This window comes from Ictidomys tridecemlineatus, chromosome 6 (genome assembly GCF_052094955.1).
Source record: "Ictidomys tridecemlineatus isolate mIctTri1 chromosome 6, mIctTri1.hap1, whole genome shotgun sequence".
Taxonomy (NCBI): domain Eukaryota; kingdom Metazoa; phylum Chordata; class Mammalia; order Rodentia; family Sciuridae; genus Ictidomys; species Ictidomys tridecemlineatus.
Genome location: NC_135482.1, coordinates 57176754 through 57196875, shown reverse-complemented (window position 1 = coordinate 57196875; position 20122 = coordinate 57176754). Strand labels below are relative to the sequence as shown.

General features: G+C 45.1%; 2 protein-coding genes and 1 long non-coding RNA gene across 4 annotated transcripts; 2 read left to right on the top strand and 1 right to left on the bottom strand.

Moving 5' to 3' along the window:
- Nucleotides 1–16: 16 nt before the first annotated feature.
- Nucleotides 17–686, bottom strand: LOC144378651 (uncharacterized). The gene is made up of 2 exons (XR_013440565.1): nucleotides 498–686; nucleotides 17–412 (listed from the first exon to the last, which is right to left on the bottom strand). It is a non-coding gene; the product is annotated as an uncharacterized LOC144378651 (long non-coding RNA).
- Nucleotides 687–819: 133 nt separating this feature from the next.
- On the top strand, nucleotides 820–12575 carry Pa2g4 (proliferation-associated 2G4). Its single transcript, XM_005335620.4, has 16 exons — nucleotides 820–1050; nucleotides 3051–3179; nucleotides 3475–3580; nucleotides 3671–3740; nucleotides 3977–4069; nucleotides 5783–5846; nucleotides 6073–6151; nucleotides 6304–6382; nucleotides 6470–6603; nucleotides 6997–7091; nucleotides 7219–7346; nucleotides 7470–7523; nucleotides 7740–11456; nucleotides 11569–11624; nucleotides 11947–11969; nucleotides 12237–12575. The coding sequence occupies exons 1-13, from the start codon at nucleotides 963–965 to the stop codon at nucleotides 7803–7805; spliced, it is 1185 nt and encodes a 394-aa protein (XP_005335677.1). The 5' UTR covers nucleotides 820–962; the 3' UTR covers nucleotides 7806–11456; nucleotides 11569–11624; nucleotides 11947–11969; nucleotides 12237–12575.
- A 347-nt stretch (nucleotides 12576–12922) lies between these two features.
- Nucleotides 12923–19245, top strand: Zc3h10 (zinc finger CCCH-type containing 10). Of its 2 annotated transcripts, none has more exons than XM_040280483.2 (3): nucleotides 12923–13068; nucleotides 13827–13890; nucleotides 15228–19245. In XM_040280483.2, exon 3 carries the CDS (start codon nucleotides 15280–15282, stop codon nucleotides 16585–16587), a length of 1308 nt encoding a protein of 435 aa, XP_040136417.1. In that variant the 5' UTR covers nucleotides 12923–13068; nucleotides 13827–13890; nucleotides 15228–15279; the 3' UTR covers nucleotides 16588–19245. The 2 variants fall into 2 exon arrangements, with proteins under 2 accessions (XP_040136417.1, XP_005335678.1); XM_005335621.5 differs by having other exon boundaries at nucleotides 15225–19245.
- The last annotated feature ends 877 nt before the right edge of the window (nucleotides 19246–20122 follow it).

Here is a 20122-nt window from a genome sequence, read left to right as displayed (position 1 = left end):
ACAAAAAACCGCATGCTTAAGAAAGTTAGAAAAAGCTTTATAGATGGGCTTTCTCCTTCGCAAGTGTAATAATGAAACCTCGGATACTTCAGAACAGTTCTCTTTAGAGTGAACAAATCTCTCTTCTTGAACATTTCCCTGAGGTGTTCCATCAAAGGCTATTGTTGGAATAATAAATGCCATCTTCTGTGGGAGTCTGGAGCCTCAGCGTAGGGAGGACATAGTAAATAGACAATCCCTCGGAGTCTGGTTGCCCAAGTTGGCCTCGCTGCCCAGTCCCTGCTCTCAGCACCCTTCCTTGTCCTTCCACGTCCGCTGTGCTCCTCCCCAGCGTTCGAGGACGATTAGACTGGCTGGGCCGGTTGCGCCTGTAGATCCAGGGATCCAAGGCTGCGCGGCCAGGCTCCCCGCCCTAGGTGTAGACATTGCCCATCCACCTCGGCTCCACCCTGCCCCTACCGACTCTAAACCCATTCCCCGGGTAGCTCCGCCCCTACTTCCTCAGCCCGCCTCCTTCTGTTACGGGCTCCGGCTCAGCGCTCGGGTGGATGTGGTTTTTTCCCGGAGAGACCACGCTTTCCTTCATGCTCCCCAACGGCTCCGCCTTCCCGCCGGAGCCTGACCCTTCCCAGCGTGCCCGGCGATTCCGGCGTGCGAGGCCCTGGGAGGGCAAGGCCCCAGGGCCTGGCGGAGGGGCGCGAGGGGAAGGTTGGGAGTTGTAGTTCTCCTGTGCACGAGGGCAGCTGGAGGCTGGCGGAAGGCTGGACTCGTTGTCCCAGCGTGCTCTGCGCCTCTACCCGCGCGCTCGCAGCTTCTCGCTCTCGCCGCTTGCCCGCCCGCTCCCTTGCTTGCTCGCGCTCTGCTCGCGGATCGAGGAGGCTTTGGCCACTGCGTGCGGCCGTGAAGGGAGACAGGAGGCGGCTCAGGGGAAAGGAGGCTGCATTGGTGGTGGTAGTAAGAAGATGTCGGGCGAGGACGAGCAGCAGGAGCAAACTATCGCCGAGGACCTGGTCGTGACCAAGTATAAGATGGGGGGCGACATCGCCAACCGTGAGTGCGGCCTCAGGGGTCTGGGAGTCGAGACTGAGAGGGAGAGGTGCCGGTCTATCCCCAAAGGGGCTGGAGCGGCTGGGTCTTGCGGAGTGAGCTACCGAGGGGCGCGCACCGGCCCGCGGGGGGTGGCGTGGTGGGAAGACCCGGTGTCGCGCCGGGGACGCAGTGGCCAGGCCTGGGCTGGAGTCTGGAGGTGCGGGCCTGCGTCCGGGAGGAGAGCAGAGAGGGGCCCCCCGGCAGGCCCAGACTCTAGGCCGTTGGAAGGAGGCAAGGCGCGTCCTTTACAGCCCCTCACCCTTCATTCCTGTTCTCAGCCTTCTCTGGTTCTGGCAGCAGCGAGGCCACTTCCAAAAGGAAGCGCCCAGCTGCTGGCGTCAGAAGCACTCTGTTTTGTTGCGGTTCCCGGCGGTCAGGAGCCGAGCCGGCACGTGTTGCTCAGACCCCATGCGAGTCGCTGTCTTCTCTCTTCCTCTGCTACAGTCCCTGACACCAGCTTCCACCACGTGCTTTACTAGAGCCTTTCCTTCTTTACTTCGGCTTTTACCCTGGTGGGGGCCCCCTTTTACCCTAGGTTTAGCTCTGGGGACCGTTGGAAGGCACTCCTGGACCTTCTGACACAACTCCTGGAGATAATGTCTGCTTTTCTGGAAGTTATTCATATCTACCATCGCTCCAATCTGTGCAGATGGCCTTAGCCTTTAAATTTGATTGTTCTCAGGGACTTGACAGTGTTTTGAGGTTCTGCTCTCCTTCCAACTAGGCAAGTTTGTGAACAGTACTAGAAAAGGGGAGACTGATTATAGAATTGTCATAAGTTGTCTTTATTCCATTTGTTTTCTTAGGAGTTGCCTGCTACTCTGGACAGATGTCTCAACTTTCTGTTTTCTCTCTTTCTAATTCCACTTTTAAAACTTAAAACCCACTTAGGGAGATAGAAACTGCTTATCCTTGAACTTTTTAAGTAATTTGACAGTAAAGATAGTTGGGAGGAGATATCTGGAATGCTTTTAGTCCTGTGGCTGAAAATTTCAGGTTTTATGGCTTCCAAACAATCATCAAAACAGATCTCAAAAATCAAACCTAAGGGGCTGGAAATGTGGCTCAAGCCGTAGCGCTCTCGCGCCTGGCATGTGTGCAGCCAGGGTTCGACCCTCAGCACCACATACAAACAAAGATGTTGTGTCCGCCGAAAACTAAAAAATAAATATTAAAATTCTCTCAAAATCAAACCTAAATTTCAGGATGGATGATAATAGGAAATGTACAGACTCCTTTTTGATGTGTTTTTAGTGTTGATACTCATGGTTTAAATCTGAAAAAAGAAGTTTTTCCTCTTTCTTGCAATGCATAATTTGAAGCACTGGTGATCTCAGATACCAATTTTGAAATTGAGATCGCATACCTCTTTGATATCTACTGAAAGTAATAGCCCATGAGCCCCCCTGGAGCTCAGGATCCTTAGATTAAGTCCTCTTGGCTTATATACTTATTTATGAAGAAAAAGTCTACATATAATTTCGATTACTAACACCTAATTAGAGTGACAAGGAGAGAAGAAGGTAACATTTAACAGTGCATCAGCTTCGAGTCAGCAATTCTGTCTACCTTCCCATTGCCTCTGATGCCTATAAATTTCTTCTAATCTGCTTGGCATGTATGTGGGGTACCTTGGCAAGAGCCCGATGAACTTCATAATTCTATCTTAACACACAAAGGGATCTTTGGAAAGTTTGAGGCCTTGCCTAAGGAGACAGATTACATATACCCAGTTGTCACATAATGTGAGGGAGAAAAAGGAGTGTTGGCTTTTTCCATTTTTAGGAAAAGAAGGTAGAAATTAGAGATTGTAAGTAGATAGATTCCAAGAGTCAAGAATTGTTTTCTCCTTCAACGTCAGGACAGTGACACTAGGGAGTATTAAAATTTTTGAGTCCAGCTTGGGTGGTAACTAGATAATAAATATATGCACAGCTGAGATGGTGGTATTGTGTCCCCAGGGGTACTTCGATCTTTGGTGGAAGCATCCAGTCCAGGTGTGTCGGTACTGAGCCTATGTGAGAAAGGCGATAACATGATTATGGAAGAAACAGGGAAAATCTTTAAGAAAGAAAAGGAAATGAAGAAAGGTAAGGAAAAAAAAAAAAAAGATTCCCTCCCTAATTTTCCAAGTTTGACCCTTATTTGGTCCTCTGGTTTTTTTTTATCCATTGTAATTGTGTGATCCCCACCCCAGTTATGTTTGAGGTATTTGAAAATTTGGAGTGCCGGGTAGGATAGCATTTCCTACCCAATCCAAACTTACTGAGCTTAAGCAAGTCCCTGGAAAAAAAAACTAAAAAACAAAGAACTTTTCATTTTTCTAAAGGGCAACAGGGCTCTGGAAAGAGAGCAAGATAGTAAGGCTGGTGATTCTTTTTACAGGTATTGCCTTTCCTACCAGCATTTCGGTAAATAACTGTGTATGTCACTTCTCCCCTTTGAAGAGTGACCAGGACTATATTCTCAAGGAAGGTGACTTGGTAAAAATGTAAGGTTAAACCATTCTAGAGTATTTGTTTTTTCCCTAAGCATTTACATAGTGCCAGTTCCAATGCAGTGCTCTGCTCTTGCCTTTCAGTGACCTTGGGGTCCATGTGGATGGCTTCATTGCTAATGTGGCTCATACTTTTGTGGTTGGTGTAGCTGAGGTAGGTGCCCTGTTCTTGAACTCTACTCAGTCTTGGTGGGGAGATGTATTATCATTTGCCTTTTATCCCCATCTTCTAGTACCACATCAATTTTGACAGTGCCTAGAAAAAGGATTTTTTTCACATGTTTATTGGTTGGCCTTGTATATAAGTACAGAAATATATTAGCTAAATAGCCAGCTGCATTAGCAAGCTTTTCAGGAAATCACTGTTTGTTTATATTTCCTTATCTACAGGGGACCCAAGTAACAGGACGGAAAGCAGATGTCATTAAGGCAGCTCACCTTTGTGCTGAAGCTGCCCTGCGCCTGGTCAAACCTGGAAACCAGGTAAGGTGTTTTCTCTTAACTCAAACCTTGATGGAACCAAAGATGCATTAGACATCTATAGCTACTATGTGTGGAATTGTATCTTTTTTTTTTTTTAATTGTATCTTGCAATGGAATTTCTTAAAGAAGAGAGGCAGTAACTAAAGTGCTTGATACTAAACAGCAGTTTAACTATGAGTGCCTATCACAGACAATATCTGGAGATATATGAGCCCATATATGGATATATGGAGCCAGCCTATAGTGGTCCTTTCTTGTTTATATGTGCATCTTTCTCAAAAATAAGAGGTATATAGCTAACAGCAAAACAAATTTTTTAAAACCCCAACTTAAAAGCTTATAAAAGTCATAAAAATAATAGGAAAGAGACAATAGTACCAATACACTGATGTCAAAGAGAGGCCAAAATTTATTCTGTACTTTAAGTTCACTCAATCACTGATCCACATCCCCAGCCCTATTTTGTATTTTTATTTAGAGACAGGGTCTTACTGAGTTGCTTAGCACCTCACTTTTGTTGTGACTGGCTTTGAACTCTTGATCCTCCTGCCTTAGCCTCCCAAGCAGCTGGGATTACAGGCATGTGCCACCATGCCCGGCTATTCAATGCGTTTTGCAAGACGATATTAGGAAGTCTGGGAATGATAAAAGTTCTCATGAACTAACAGAATTAAACATGTTAGGTTATCAATAGAGATATTTCCAGAGACCCATTTAATACTTAAAAGCATTGGGTTCCCCTCCCCACTTTTTTTGGGTACTGGGCATCCAACCCAGTACTTTACACATGCTATGTAAGCACTCTATCACTGAGCTGCTACTCCTGCCCCAGCATTATCTTTAAAAATTTCTTTCTTTGTGCTTTTTTTCCTCACATTTTTAATTAATTTGTACTTCATCATCATTTAATTGCATTTTTTCCTACTGTTTAATTTCCTTATAATGATATCTAGCTTTAGAGTTGTTATAGAACCCTTTAAACTCTGCTGCGTGTATAGTAAACTTCTGAATTAGGTGTTAGTTTTATTTTACATATTTATATGTGATATATTTTCATAGGAAGATGGTATTGTGGCTACTTTTATCTGAAATCAGATGGGTTCTTTACCCTATCACCAACTCTTATTGATTAAAATAATCTTGAACTCAAATTTCCTCATCTGTGAAATGGGAAAAATACAATTTTGTCTTGTTTGCAGAGTTGTGAGAATGGATTTGGTGTGAGGGGGTCTAAATTAGTAGCTTAGGTGAGGATCAGATCACATGTGAAAGAGGTAAAGAAGAAAAAAGGTCTTGCTGTCCCCTTTCAACAGATAAAATGACTGGCATAAAGGAATAAAAACTGGACTTCACACAGAAAAACCCAGGTTTAGATCAGGTTCTTCCTGTTAAGGAAGGTCCTTCCTTGTTTAACCTTGGGCAAGTCAGTCAATCTTTCTAAGCCTCAGTTTCCTCATCTTCTGTATAGATATAGTTCTGTCCTTTTCCCCTTTGAGAATTGTTCTCAATTAGATCATTTTTGTGAAAGTATTTCGTAGAATAATAGGTAAATATAAGATTTTTAGCCTAGGGATGATAAAATGAAAAACCAATGAATGGGACTTGTTGGCACTTGAAGGATATTAGAACTCCAACTTTTATGCTTCTTGTTCTTGTGATAGAGAACTTATTAGCCCCTGATATCTTACCTTTTATTTGATCTTGTACTTCTAGAACACCCAAGTGACAGAAGCCTGGAACAAAGTTGCCCATTCATTTAATTGCACGCCAATAGAAGGTGAGACCTCAGATAACAGGGTTGAGGGTCTAAGAATGAGTGGTTTAGCAGACTTAGGGATTTTGCTCCCTTAAGGATCCATCCTGGCTTTAGCTCAGTCTAAGCCAGAAACCTCAGTGCCCTGTTTCCATAACCAGGCACATTGCTTACATTGTCAAAAATGGGTGGATTTGGAATCCTTTTTAATTCTGGATAGCTGGTACCACGGGCCTTGTCCTGTCCACAGGTATGCTGTCACACCAGTTGAAGCAGCATGTCATCGATGGAGAGAAAACCATCATTCAGAATCCCACAGACCAACAGAAGTAGGTACCAACCCCTCTCTTCACTGTCTGCCATACCGGAGTAGTCACTAAGCTTTTTTCCATAATTCCAACTTAATCATATCCACCTTCAACCCCAAATTTAGAAGCTACTTATTCTTCTCAACCGTTCCCTTTTTCTCTATTCATTTTAGGAAGGACCATGAAAAGGCCGAATTTGAGGTACATGAAGTATATGCTGTGGATGTTCTCGTCAGCTCAGGAGAGGGCAAGGTGAGGAGAGTAGCAGAGTTACCAGAAGGGATGGCTGGCTGAGGGTATGTTCACCAGAACAAATGTGACCTGACTTAACTCTTTTAGGCCAAGGATGCGGGACAGAGAACCACCATTTACAAACGAGACCCCTCTAAACAGTATGGCCTGAAAATGAAAACTTCACGTGCCTTTTTCAGTGAGGTGGAAAGGCGTTTTGATGCCATGCCATTTACTTTAAGGTACTGCTTTTAGTAAAAACAGGACTTGAAACCATTCTGACTCAGACCCTGTACTCAGGAACACTTTTCCTTCCTATATCCTTCCCTTCCTCTTCCCTCCTGCCCAGACTTGTAGCTGGTGCATGCATATACTAGCTCCCTCTCTTCCATTCTCTCCCTGTCTACTCATTGAAGGTAATATAAAAGCAATCCTAAACATGATTTCTGCCTGAGGGTAGGCATGATCCAAAAACATGAGCAAAATGGGGCTAGGGGTATAACTCAATGGTAGAGCACTTGCCTAATACATGTGAGGCCCTGTGTGTAATCCCTAGCACCAGCACCACCAAAAAAAGAAAGCCATCTTTTGGTGGGGAGTGAGGAAATCTCTGAATTCCATTTTTCCCTACCTAGAGCATTTGAAGATGAGAAGAAGGCTCGGATGGGTGTGGTAGAATGTGCCAAACATGAGCTGCTGCAACCATTTAATGTTCTCTATGAGAAGGAGGGTGAGTTCTGAGATGAGATTTTCACTTTGGAGCCCCTGATTATATGGCATCCTTTTCCCATAGCTTCACAAAAGAGCTAGATTGACAAAGGAATGTTTTATCGAAATAATCTTCATTTTCCTCATAGGTGAATTTGTTGCCCAGTTTAAATTTACAGTTCTGCTCATGCCCAATGGCCCCATGCGGATAACCAGTGGTCCCTTTGAGCCTGACCTCTATAAGTCTGAGATGGAGGTCCAGGATGCAGAGCTTAAGGTTAGTGTGGAATGGAGAGTGATGAACATGTGGCACTTGTCCTGTGATGAAACCTTGAGAAGTGCTGCAGTGCTAGAACGCTGTTTCCTCAAAAATTGTTGCCTTCTTTGTTCTGTTTTTTAGGCCCTCCTGCAGAGTTCTGCAAGTCGGAAAACCCAGAAAAAAAAGAAAAAGAAGGTGTGTTCTGATCGTCCTCTTCTGGCAGGGGAACCTGAGTACTCTTTATTCTACCTTCCTGTGTCTTGGTGGAGTATAGATTTCTGCATATCCTGATATCACTCCTCTTAGCCTTGATGGAGAGAATCAAGATGTTTTTAGTTTTGGTCCCCCCAGAAACTATTCCTGAAGTATTTAGAAACTGATGTGTCGTCTTCTCCTTTTCTTGAAATGTAGGCCTCCAAGACTGCAGAAAATGCCACCAGTGGGGAAACATTAGAAGAGAATGAAGCTGGGGACTGAGGTGGGTCCCATATCCCCATCTTGCTGCTCCAGCCTCATCCCCTTCCCACTACACCCCAGGCTCTGTGAAGTGCAGTTCATCTTCTCCACCTAGGACCGCCAGCAGAGCAGGGTCTCCCTGCCCTCATCCCAGTCCCCCTGCCCACCCCCTTCCAACAACAACCAGCTCCAACTGACTCTGGTTTTGGGAGGCCAGGCTTCCCAGCCACTGAAGACTACTTTAAATTGAAAAAAAAAAAAGAAAGAAAGAAAGAAATTGAATAATAAAATCAGGAGTCAAAATTCATCGTCTTCAAGCCCTCTTTCTAGCCTTTTCTACTATGCTTGATCAAGGTTTGTGAACGGGGAGGAGGCTAAATTAGCCACCACCACTAAAAACTCAGCTGAAATATTTTATACCATTCTGATGTCAACATTTTCTTATCCATCTTGGGCTTTTCTGTCTGATTTCTCACTCTCCCCAAGTATTTTATCTGCTCTCAAAATTAAGAGGAGCTGTTCTTCAGATTGTTTTTTATTCATATGTAGCAGATTCCTCATCTGATCCAGGTTGTCTAGTCAGGCCCTTCCCATGTTTAGAAGTTGAAGTCTCCATTTCTGAAGAGATTCCCATCTATCAAATGGATTCCCATTTGTAAATCTTTTTAGTTGTTTTTGTTCTTCAGGCTCACCCCCCCACCCTTGACAAAACTGTAAAGAAATAAACCATCTCACCTGTCCTTTTCTCTGGAGTCAGTGGGGCCTTCCTTGCTCCTCCATTTACAAAAAACCTAAGCTGGAAGTTCAACTGTGGTTTTATTCCCTGTTTGAAATATTTTGACCTCCCTCCCCTGAAAGAAATACCTGGAACCAGAGGAGTAGACTGAAGAGAACTCCTGGCTTTCTGAAGCTATGGACTTGGATTGGATGAATTGCTGGGGGTTTATAGAGAAAGATGACATTTCAGTACCTCTGGCATGCTGTCCCGGGAATCGGGGCTCCCACTAACTTATGAGGTTTTTAAACACATTGAAGGTGATATAGCATTAAAATAAATTTGGATTTGCTCATAATGTGCCTTTGTATGTTGCTCTTATTTTAACAAAGGTAGGAAGAGTGTAAGTCCAGGCAGTGATGATTAACTTGGAAGTTTTTCTATAATGCTACACTGTACCTTTCTGAAACAAGGATTGATTGGGGATAGTGGGTTTACATGAATCCTAGATTCTTTGAAGATAACAAATCTGGCATTTTGGTTGTGATTTGATTTTCTGAAGCAGAAGCATCCTTCATTGCTGTCATTTGTTCAGGACTAGGACAATTAATGTATACTACAAAAAACATTTGGCTAGGCATGGTGGCACTCTCCTGTAATCCCAGCAGCTCAGGAAACCCAGCCTCACCAATTTAGCGAGGCTCTAAGAAACTGAGATCCTGTCTGTAAACAAAATACAAAGATGGCTGGAAGGTGTGCCTCAGTGGTTAGCTGCCTCTGAGTTCAATTCTTAGTACCAAAACCAAAACAATACTGTATTTATCTAAACTCTTAGAACGTACATCACCAAAAGTGAACCCTATTAGTCTGAAGTAGTGGTTCTATGGGTGTTGGTGTGAATGTAGATTGTCAGTTGTAACATATCACTGGGGATGTTGATAAGGAGGGTGACTCTGACTGTGAGGGCAGGGAATAAGGTAGAGGAAATAAATTTTTTGAGGTACTGGGGATGGGACATAGGGGCATTATATCACTGTTATACCCTAGCTCTTTTATTTTTTTGAGACAGGGTCTTGCTAAATGGCCCAGGCTGGCCTCAAGCTTATGATTCATCTTAGCCTCTTGAGTAGTTGGGATTACAGGTTTGTGCCATTGTGAGAAATCTCTCTACTTTTAGTTTTGCTATGATAAATGTTTTAAAAAGTAGTTAAAAGCCAGGGATGGAGGTACATACCTGCAGTCCCTGCCACTTGGGAGACAGAAGCATGAGGATTTGAGTTCAAGGCAGTCAATTTAGTGAGACCCTGTCTCAAATTTTTAAAAAGGGCCAGGCATGGTGGTATACACCTATAACCCAGCAGGCTGAGATAGGATTGCAAATTCAAGGCCAGCCTTGAATTTAAGAGGCCCTAAGCAATTAGGAAGATCCTGTCTCAAAAAAATAAATAAATAAATAAATAAAATTTTAAAAAAAATAAGGGCTAGGGATATAGCTTAGTTGGTGGAGTGCTTGCCTTACAAGCACAAGGCCCTGCCTGGGTTCAATCCCCAACACCACTAAATAAATAAAATAGAACCAAGCACAAGGCCCTGCCTGAGTTCAATCCCCAACACCACTAAATAAATAAATAAAATAGAGCTGGGTGAGGGGTTTGATTTGGTGGCAGAATGCCCCTGGGTTCAATCCCCAGTACTGAGGAAGAATGGGCAAAAAAAAGTGACATTTCCCCTCAGAGTTTATAGACTAGTTGGCAATCCTGATGGATCTGATATAATTGCTAGGATTTTATTTTATTTTAAAAAGTTTCATTCTTTTTTTTGCGACAATTTTAGAACTATCTAAACATGTGGAACAAGAACCCTTAGTTTTAAAAACCTTGGGAAACTGCTCAAAAGAAGAAGAAATTATAGACACAAAAATCTTACACTATTTTAAGTGGTAAAATGCCTTGTTTGGCTAAGGGTTCTTTTTTATCCTTAAGTACTCTGTATCCAAATCTTTGAGGTTGTTTTCAGTGTATCTGACTGTATCATAAGATTAAGGTTCTTTAACATCAAATGTCATATTTTCCCTAAAGATGTTAGCTAATCTTGCATTCCCTTGACTGTAATTCAGGACTCCGGAGGCTAAGGCAGGAGGACTGCAAATTTTGAGGATCCATGGCAATTTGAACCGTCTCAAAATAAAAAATAAAAAGGGCTGGGGGATGTAACTCAGGTGTAGAGTGCCCTTCGGTTCAATCCCCAATCTCGAAAATTAAAAACAACCCTAACAGTTTTCTGTACAAATTATGCGTTGTGACCAGGAGTCTCTAGTGACATTCTATCTCTGGCCTTGTCGGGGAAAGACCACAAGACCACTCAGCCATTTCATTCTTGGAGTTGTAGAAAAAGGCTGACGTACCTCAAACAGTGAGTGATAAGGGTCTCTTTTTAGCCTCCTGACTCCCCACTTTACATCCTTCCATGTTCTTAAGAACCTGCAAGTTCCTATTTCAAATTTCCCTGCAGCAAATTACCTTAGAAAATAAAACAAACCAGTAAAATACATCAGAAATTTTTAGTGTACAGCTCCCACCATTCCATAATAAAATGGAGGACTTCGCTAAGATACTGCAACTCCCAAGAAGCAATGAGGGAAGGCGGAAGCCATTATCTTTTTCCCGTCTGCATGTCTCGGTCTTGTATTGGAAATAGATGTCCACGCTGAAATAATACGAAGTCCTCAAAAATGGCTGGGGAGGGGGAAACTGGTAACTCCCATTCAAAACACCCTGCTACCCAAGAGAACCGCTGGATCACCTAACTGAGGGCGGAAGAAAGCCATTGTTGCTTTCATTGGGGAGCCCCACCTCTAGGGGAAGGGCCGGCCGGCGGAAGTGACGACTACTGTCGCTCCATTAAATAGCTGCAAGCGGAACTTTGGCGCTCTCTCGGCCTTAGCGCCATCTTCTTGGGTGAGTGTTAGTGATGTTTGTCCGGATTCCGCGTACAATCCGTTAACATCTGAGCTCTATATTTACCATCATCACAGCAAACTAACTCTAGCCTATTTCTCTTTCCCTGTAGAAACCTCTGCGCCATGAGAGCCAAGGTGAGCGGTCCCTACCAGGGAACTTGGGGAGGTAGGAGTTGGCAAGGAAAGTCCGCCATAATTTCCAATTGCTGGGTTCTCAAAAGTGCCAAAGAGATGGTGGGAGAAGGCAGCATAGTTTGGAGGAGAAGCAGAAGACAGCGAAGTCCTGGGTAGGGCAAGTGTAGACAAACGCAGAATTGGAGCTTCATGCAAATGTAAATGTGTCTAATACTGATATGATTGTTGTGACCAGGCTTTAATATTTTGTGAGGAACCTATCCGATTCTAAATAGTGGACTAAAAGCCTTACTTAAACCTTTTAATAAGACATTCTCTTTTTTCCCCTCCTTATGCCTCTTGTGACTTTCTAGTGGAGGAAGAAGCGAATGCGCAGGTATGTTAACATAATCAGCCCAGGGTGAGGATGGTAGGCGATTCACCTTGAAAAAAGTCGCCTAGGAACATTTGGTTTAAATGTAAAACTTGAAGAAAACTGCGGGAGAAAAATGTTACAGAGCATTGCCTTGGCGAAACCAGGGACTGAACGCAGGACGCTTTGATGCTTGTTGACTTTATTAGGCCATGTATTCAGTAAATTTTAATGTGGGAAGGAAAAACAACTTTGTGTGTGGGCAGATGTATTCTTGTGTCTCCTTTTCAGGCTGAAGCGCAAAAGAAGAAAGATGAGGCAGAGGTCCAAGTAAACTAGCTTGTGCACCGTGGAGGCCAAAGGAGTAGAGATACGGAATGCCAGGGGCCGGGGACGTTGGTACAAGTTGGACTGCCTCCTACTGTCCACATTTTGTCTCGGATTTAAGAACTTACATCGCCACCTCGTCGCCAAGATCACCACTGAGAGAAGACCCACCTTGCTTTTAACATCCCCTGTTGGTCCTTTGCCCGGGACCTTTGGCATTCTGGACTAACTCGTTTCTCAGTTGTGGCCAGTGTAACGCGTGTACAATAAATCATCCCTTCTGTTTTAGCTGAAGAATTCAAATCGTTTTTTTCGTGTTTATTTCGGTTCCTTTGGGTGGGCATTCTGTCGTACAGTTTGTACCGGTTCCCTGCCTGTGCTGTGGAGAACGCTAAGAAGCGTATAAAGCCAAAGCCTGGGGTGTATGATGTGGTCTACATATGGATGGAGCTGAGGAGGGTGTTGTGTGTGCTTGAAACTTTTTGAGGTTCGCGGGCAGGTTTGGGGAAAATTACGGCACCGCCCCTACTTGGCAAGGGACGTACGCTGTGCGGAATTGTGCTTGAGAGGTGCTTGACTGGTGTTAGAACGGGTTGCTATGGCAACACGCAAAGCTTGCTGGGAACTTCCTGTGTCGCTTCTCAGAACTACTCCGTGCGCTATAGAGTGTAGTTCCGGGTCTGGTGACTAGAGCGTCACTTCTTCCGCAGGAAGCGGAAGAGCGAAAGGGTGGGCGGCTCTTTGTCGAAGCTAGAGGACCGGCAGGCGGCAGCAGCAACTACGGCGGCGGCGGCAGGTGAGGGAGGCGGGAGACTTAGGTGGAGGCCGCGCCCGGAGGGGAGGAGTCGGCCGGCCCAGCGACTGGGCTCTGCCGGGCCTCACAAGCCCCCCAGAATGGAGCTGGCTCTTCCTCACATCCCAGGAAGACCCCCTTTTCTGACTGACCCCGCTTAGCGAGCAAACGCCAGCTCCGTGACGTCACAGCCCTGCCCATCTCAGCTTGATGTCATCTAGGGCTCCCTTTCCCCGCTTTATTTTGTGTTTCCTTAGTGCCCTATTCACCTGGTCCTCTGCTGAGTGAGCGCAGCGCTACATGGAACTTACCAAGCTAGAAGACTTGCTGCGGGGAAACTCCTAGACTTTTCGCAAACTCTAGGGTGCTTGGAAGCGTCATAATCACCGCCCCCAAGTCTAATCTGCCTTCCCGCTGCACTGTCAGTTGCTGCCATTTAGCGATCGTAACTCCAGTCCTAGGCAGGGCTTTGGTCCCTATATCCTCCTTCATCTTGAGTCAGGGCTCCCCCTCACCCTTTGGTTCACTGAAATACAGGTTTTTCAGTCCATCCTTTCAGGTTTTCTGAATCAGTTCTATTTCTTACTCCTCTTACTGGCGACTTCTCCCTTTGACAGGTGAAGTTCAGTTTGAACCCCAAGGAAATTCTTAAGTTTCCAGTGCTTTTACTGTTTTCAGAGTTCTTTCTGGTTGACAACCACCTCTTGGTCCTCCACTCTTACTCTTTCTCCCACCCACGTGTCTATTTTTTTCCTGTTCAGAACCCAGCAGTGATGTGGAGGTGGAGACCCACAGGAGCCCCGGACTTCACCTGAGCTACCTCAGGTATCAATTCTGGGAGAGTTTGGTGGGGTGGAGTATCATACCAAGTTTTCTATCTGGTGGTATTTGCAACACATGGATCATTTGGTCATTTTCCTTTCAGTAAGTTTGTATCTTTTACCATTTGTATTATTTTAGGGCTACTTCCATTTGAAGGAAGAGGATTTTTTTTTTAACATAGATTCTTGTGTAACTCTGGCCTCTGACCTGGTCGGTTATTTAGGAAGATATAAAGACCAAGATAGGTCAGTAGACTGTCCAGAGATATCAGAAGAGATTCCCCTAAGTTTAAGGGGAAATAATATGAAATTTTCCTATTTGAACAGCAGAGGGAGCCTGAACACTGCCTAGGAAAGGTTTAGGAAGTTAAGACACGTGGTGGCAGGGACTCCCTGTCTTCTTGGGGGTGGAGAGAGGGGAGGGCTATAACTAGGGCAGTGGACTGACATTCCAGAGCTCTCTTGGGAAATAGGAGACTTAAAAAGCTTTTATAGAGTCTATAAATAAAAGGATCTTTATGGGATAAGGGATAGTGTGGTTTGATGTCAGTGGGATCTTTTCATGGAGAGGTAAAAGGTGGGTGGGGAATAGAAAAAGAAAGGTCACTTATTCCTGTAACATTAACTCTTTCCTATCTTGACCTTACCAATGTTTAGGGGGTCCAGAAGTGGAGATTACAGCTTAGAACTCCTCCCCTAAAGTGGAGGAAGCTGATTTTCCTGGAATTGAGAATGATAGTAGACTACAAAAGGATATTAAAAATTGGTAGGTTTAGGGACTACCCTCAAGCTGGTGACATCAGTCCTTTTACCCAGGATTTCTTGGGTTCTAGAGATATGATGCATTCAGAGCCTTCCCCTAAGATTTCATGGAAAAGAGTTGAGACGTTTTATTACCAGTGTCCCATCTCCACAAGTCCTAGTAGCTAAGCAGCCCAGCTTGGGCACTATTCCCGGTCTCCTCCCAACCTATTCAGAAACCAATAGCAGTTTTAATTTCACTTCCACAACTTTAATAAGGTCAGCCCAGAAGGGAAGATAAAATCCACACTATGCTCTCCCTCTGCCACTACCCCTGACCTATCACCATTAGTGAGATGAGGTGGCTTCATCCCAACTCCCTCCTCTGTTAGCCAGGCAAGTGTGAATCATTCTGACCAAGACCAGGTGCACAACAGCCTGGGCAGGACTTCTGACAAATCAACCAGTCCAGCCAGAATTCTCGTTCTTTACATGTACCATCTACAAAGCCATTGCCCTACTGGACTGTCTGCTCTATAGTCAGGACAAGTGGGATCTCTGAAGGACTCCTGTATAATACAATTCTCTTTTTTTTAGCAGTCACCAAGAGTGGCAAGAGAAGGAGGAAGGCCCTGAGTTGGAGGGGGCCAGAATGCCTGACCGGGACAGCTATGCCAATGGTACCGGCAGCAGCGGTGGAGGCCCTGGAGGTGGTAGCAGTGAGGAGGCCACTGGAGCAGCAGCAGGCACTGGTGGGGCCAGCTCAGATGCCATCTGTAGAGACTTCCTGAGGAATGTGTGCAAGAGAGGAAAGCGTTGTCGATATCGCCACCCAGACATGAGTGAGGTATCCAACTTGGGGGTAAGCAAAAATGAATTCATCTTCTGCCATGACTTCCAGAACAAAGAGTGTAGCCGCCCAAACTGCCGTTTCATTCATGGTTCCAAGGAGGATGAGGATGGCTATAAGAAGACAGGAGAGCTTCCACCTCGGCTGAGGCAGAAAGTAGCTGCTGGCCTGGGGCTTTCACCGGCTGACCTACCAAATGGCAAGGAGGAGGTTCCTATCTGCCGTGACTTTCTCAAGGGTGACTGTCAGAGAGGAGCCAAGTGCAAGTTCCGTCACCTGCAAAGGGATTTTGAGTTTGATGCTCGGGGTGGGGGAGGTACCGGTGGTGGAGGCTCAACAGGCTCAGTGCCCCCAGGACGACGCCATGATCTCTATGATATCTATGACCTACCTGACAGGGGCTTTGAGGACCATGAGCCAGGGCCCAAGCGCCGGAGAGGTGGATGCTGCCCTCCTGATGGCCCCCATTTTGAATCATATGAATATAGTTTGGCTCCACCCCGAGGAGTAGAATGCAGACTGCTAGAGGAGGAGAATGCTATGCTCAGGAAGCGTGTAGAAGAGCTAAAGAAGCAGGTCAGCAACCTGTTGGCTACTAATGAGGTACTTCTGGAACAAAATGCCCAGTTCCGCAATCAGGCCAAGGTCATGACCCTGAGTTCTACTGCACCAGCAACTGAGCAAACTCTGGCCCCCACTGTGGGCACTGTTGCCACTTTTAATCATGGCATTGCCCAGACTCACACTACTCTCAGCAGCCAGGCTCTACAGCCTCGACCTGTGTCCCAGCAAGAACTGGTGGCCCCCACTGGAGCTCCAGCTGCTCCCCCAACTAATGCTGCACCTCCTGCTGCTCCACCACCCCCACCCCCACATTTGAACCCAGAGATCACACCACTGTCAGCTGCTCTGGCTCAAACAATCGCCCAGGGAATGGCACCACCACCTGTCTCCATGGCTCCTGTGGCTGTATCTGTGGCTCCTGTGGCTCCTGTGGCTGTATCGATGGCCCAACCCTTGGCAGGAATCACAATGAGCCACACTACCACTCCCATGGTGACTTACCCCATTGCTTCACAGAGCATGCGCATCACAGCCATGCCACATTGATGGGGCTAATGGATACTCCCCTGGTATAGCCTCTCAGGGCTGGGTTTGAGGGGTCCTTACCTACCCCCCTAGCCCTCCCAGGCCCTATCTGAAGGGCTCACTCAAGGACTAGGACAAGAGACTATAAGGAGTATGCTTCTGAGGAGCATTTCCTGAGGTGGGGTTGGGTTGGTGTGTTCTGTCACCACCCTTTTAAAGGGGGTCTTCTTGTCCTTTATTCAGGCCTCAATCAAGTCGGGGCTTTCATAGGAATGCAGACTGAAACCAATGAGAGGAAGGACTGACTAAGGGGATATGTCCTCTTACGGAAGTTGGGGACATCCTTGATTTTGTCCTCTTGTGAACAGCACAGGTCCTAGCACTGGTTTTGGAAGAAAAAAAATCCCTCCACAGGGAGAGCCAGGAAAGAATTGGGAAGTGGGTGGCCAGGAGAGAAGGCCTCATAGGAGACTATTTGGGGCCCGGTTGGGTTAGATAATACAGGAACTACTGCTGGGCCCCTGAAAAGATCGGGACCATAGTATTCCAGCTCAAAGACTAGGGGAGCCTTCACATAACCTAGCTTGGCCTGGAAATCTGTAGGGCAGGGCCCACTACTTTCCAAAGAAATAAAAGAGCAATTATTTTTAACAAATGGAGGCAGTGAAAACTTGCTTAGAAATTCTCTGGAAGAAGGGAGCATAAAATAGGTCTCATGCCAAAATGGGGTAAGGACCCCACCCTTACAAAGCTTGGGTAAGTTGGATGAAAATCAGCAAAGGGTAGGTATGTAGAACAAGACCAAATGGGGCTTTGAGGAAAGCACTTTGTGGGGAAAAGCATTGGAGCCACCTAGTCTAGTTTAAAAATAGTCGCATCTGTTTCTGATCTCTGTCTGCATGTGCTGCTCCCAGGTTGCCTTAGTAACCAGGGCTCCTAGGGTCATTTAGGGGGGCAAGTTCTAAGGAGGGTGTATGTGCTGAGAAATGGGGATGAGAGGTTATGTAGTTGACAAATCCTTCCCTTATTCAAAGAGCAAGGCAGGTGGCAGTTGCCTCTCTTAGTTGTTGATGGCATTTACTGTCCCTTCTACCCCAGCCCTTTCTCAGTGGCCAGTCTCTTAAGCCTTCAAGGCTTGGGAGGTGCTGGGAAAAGGGAGTTCTTCTGGGGACACAAGCCTCAGGGTTTATCCCTTTCTTCTGTCTGCATAAAGGACCAGAGGTTTAAAATCCACTTAAGGGTCATTAAGTCCAGAGGCCCAGTAGCCAAACTTCAGTCCCTCCTTAGCTCATGGCTGATGTAGGGGAAACAACTCAGGTATCTGTTCTAAAATTGGGGGTAGAGTAAGTGGTCCTGGATGTGCTTCCTTAATTGTATCTCCTGCTACCTTTTGCTCTGGTGTGGTTAATCACTCAGATTATACACCTGGGGTTGGAGATGGTGGGCTAGATCAAGGCTGGTCACTTAAAAAAATGAAATCGGGAGCAGTGGCACATGCGTGTAGTCCCAGCTACTAGGGAGGCTAAGGTAGGAGGGTCACTTGAGCCCAGGAGTTGGGAGACTAGCCTAGACAACATAGTGAGACCCTGTCTCAAAGATGGGGGGTGGCCTAAAGACAAAAAACGTGGGCAAGTATTGTTTATGAATTTTAGAAACAACACTTGATAAGTTTAATGTTCATCTTCTGGCACAATTCTGGATTATTAAAAAAGATGGTTTATGAATATTTAGAGAGGAATATGATTATAGATACCAACATGAATTCTCAAGTCAGGTCCCAACCTTATTTCCTTCTTGTCAAGTATCTCCAAAGAAGTGAATTTGGGAAACTGTGGACATTGTATGTCTTGCATTAATGCACTCCAGCTAAAGGTCACCAGGAATATACATGTAGTACACCAAATACAGTTCAATGCTTATTGCAGTGAAGGAGAGATTGATTATACCACTAGGAATCATGATATGTCTCAGCAAAGAGGGTATTAGAAAGGTCTCAGAGGACTTGGACTTTGGTGAAGACATTTTGGGAAAGGTTCAAGGAAGTGGGTATCCTCTGGAGTGGGTGCTGCCAAAGGAAGCAGGGGTCATTCTATGATTATTATCTTAATTAGAAAGAGGGCAGACTAGAATGAAGCTAAGGCTGCATTTGGGAGTTGGGGATGTTTCTATTTTGTGTTTTGCACATTGATCGTTTTGTGCTTAAAAGATATTGTGAAATGATCTTGCTTTTTGGTCTCACTTCATCACAGTCACTGAGTGACCTTGTCTCATGTGGTGTTTTGTGAGATTGTGTCAAACCTAAGAACTCATTGGCTTAGCTGTGAGCACCAGGTCAACCCTAGTGATTCCAAAGGGTGGCTGGCTGTGTTAGGTTAGTTATCAGATGTCAGGAGCTGCTTTTGTCTCTCACTTGTGAATCATCGCAAATAAGAAAAAAGTTATGGAGCTGGGCATAGTAGCACATATCTGTAATCCAAACTGCTTTGGGAGACTGAGGCAGGAACACTGCAACTTCAAGGCCAATCTGGCAATTTAGTAAGACTATCTCAAAAAAAAAGGGCTGGGGAGGCTGGGGTTGTGGCTTAGTGGTAGAGCAATTGCCTCACATGTTCGAGGCTCTGGGTTCCATCCTTAGCTCCACGTAAAAATAACTAAATAAAGTACTGTGTCCATCTACAACTAGAATTTTTGGTTTTTAAAGGGCTGGGGATGTAATTCAGTGGTAATGAACATTAGTAGCTAATGAATGATGATTAGAGAATTCATGTTCAAGAAATCTCTAGACTGTAGTGATATGCCCAGTGGCTATGTTTTATATTATTTTTTTAAAAGTGGAGGTAATACTCCAACTTTGATAAGAATATTAGAAAAACATAATTTAAGGGCTGGGGGGTATGTGGTTCAGTGGTTGAACGCTTGCGTAGCATGTGCAAGGCTCCAGGTTCAATCCCCAGTACTACTGGGGGTTGAAAAATAAATAAATAAAATAATAATGAAAAAGCCCATAATTTGGACTGAGTAAACACTGGACCCTTCTTCCCTCAAAATATGGCTTAAGGATAAAGCCTTGAGCTTGACTGAATAATAATGTTTAATTCACTAGGGGGTCTGGGACTTCCAGTTAAAAATCCCATCCAAGATCTTAAAAAATTAAGATCTTGGATGGGATTATAGCTCATTGGCAGAGATTGGCAGAGTGCTTGCTTAATTCCCCCACTAATTTTTTTTAGTCCTCATAATGTCAATTCATAGAGCATGCTAGGTTCTAGGTACAGCTTTAGGAGATCCATAAGGATAGTTGAGCCTTAGTCATGGGTTGTAAATAAAGTAGTTCTGTGTTCTGCCTAAGTGGAACCATGTAACCATTTCCTTTTTTATTTTTTTGGTACTTGGGATTGACCCCAGGGGCACTCAACCACTGAGCCACATCCCCAGCCCTATTTTTGTATTTTATTTAGAGAGAGGGTCTCACTGAGTTGCTTAGCGCCTTGCCTTGCCAATGCTGAGGTTGGTTTTGAACCTCACTATCCTCCTGCCTCAGCCTCCTGAGCCACTG